Source organism: Buceros rhinoceros, unplaced genomic scaffold, assembly GCF_000710305.1.
Source record: "Buceros rhinoceros silvestris isolate BGI_N320 unplaced genomic scaffold, ASM71030v1 scaffold35942, whole genome shotgun sequence".
Taxonomy (NCBI): domain Eukaryota; kingdom Metazoa; phylum Chordata; class Aves; order Bucerotiformes; family Bucerotidae; genus Buceros; species Buceros rhinoceros.
The window spans coordinates 1,495-1,809 of record NW_010398897.1 but is presented as its reverse complement, the minus strand read 5'-3'; the positions used below and the strand labels follow the sequence as shown (position 1 = coordinate 1,809).

At 67.0% G+C, this 315-nt stretch overlaps 1 protein-coding gene across 1 annotated transcript in view; it reads right to left on the bottom strand.

Moving 5' to 3' along the window:
* LOC104489151 (olfactomedin-like protein 2B) overlaps nucleotides 1–315 on the bottom strand; it is a 2,426-nt gene that overhangs the window by 1,195 nt on the left and 916 nt on the right. Inside the window, exon 2 of the mRNA XM_010131279.1 lies at nucleotides 269–313. Within this exon, the coding sequence (XP_010129581.1) occupies nucleotides 269–313 (45 nt within the window). The remainder of the gene's footprint in view (nucleotides 1–268; nucleotides 314–315) is intronic.

Genomic DNA, 315 nt, shown 5'->3' with positions numbered 1-315 from the left:
CGCGCGAGCCCCCTCTCCCCCCAGCCCTGCCCGCGCGCCCTCCCCGGCCACCGGCTGCAGCCTGGGATGGTGACAAGTAAGTCCAGAGCCACCACGGGCAGCCTGACCTGCCCCATGCTTTGACCCCCACACACCTGGTGCCAGCACCCAAGAGGGGAGGGTCCCTGGGCAGAGCATCCCCCCACAGTGCAGCATCCCAGGGGATGGGGACGCTACTTGGACCAGCCAACCAGCAGCCAGAACAGCATCAGGGATGGCGCAAGCCCACCTTGCTTGAAGTTGTCGAGGTTCCTGAACTCCACCAGCGTGTTCCCG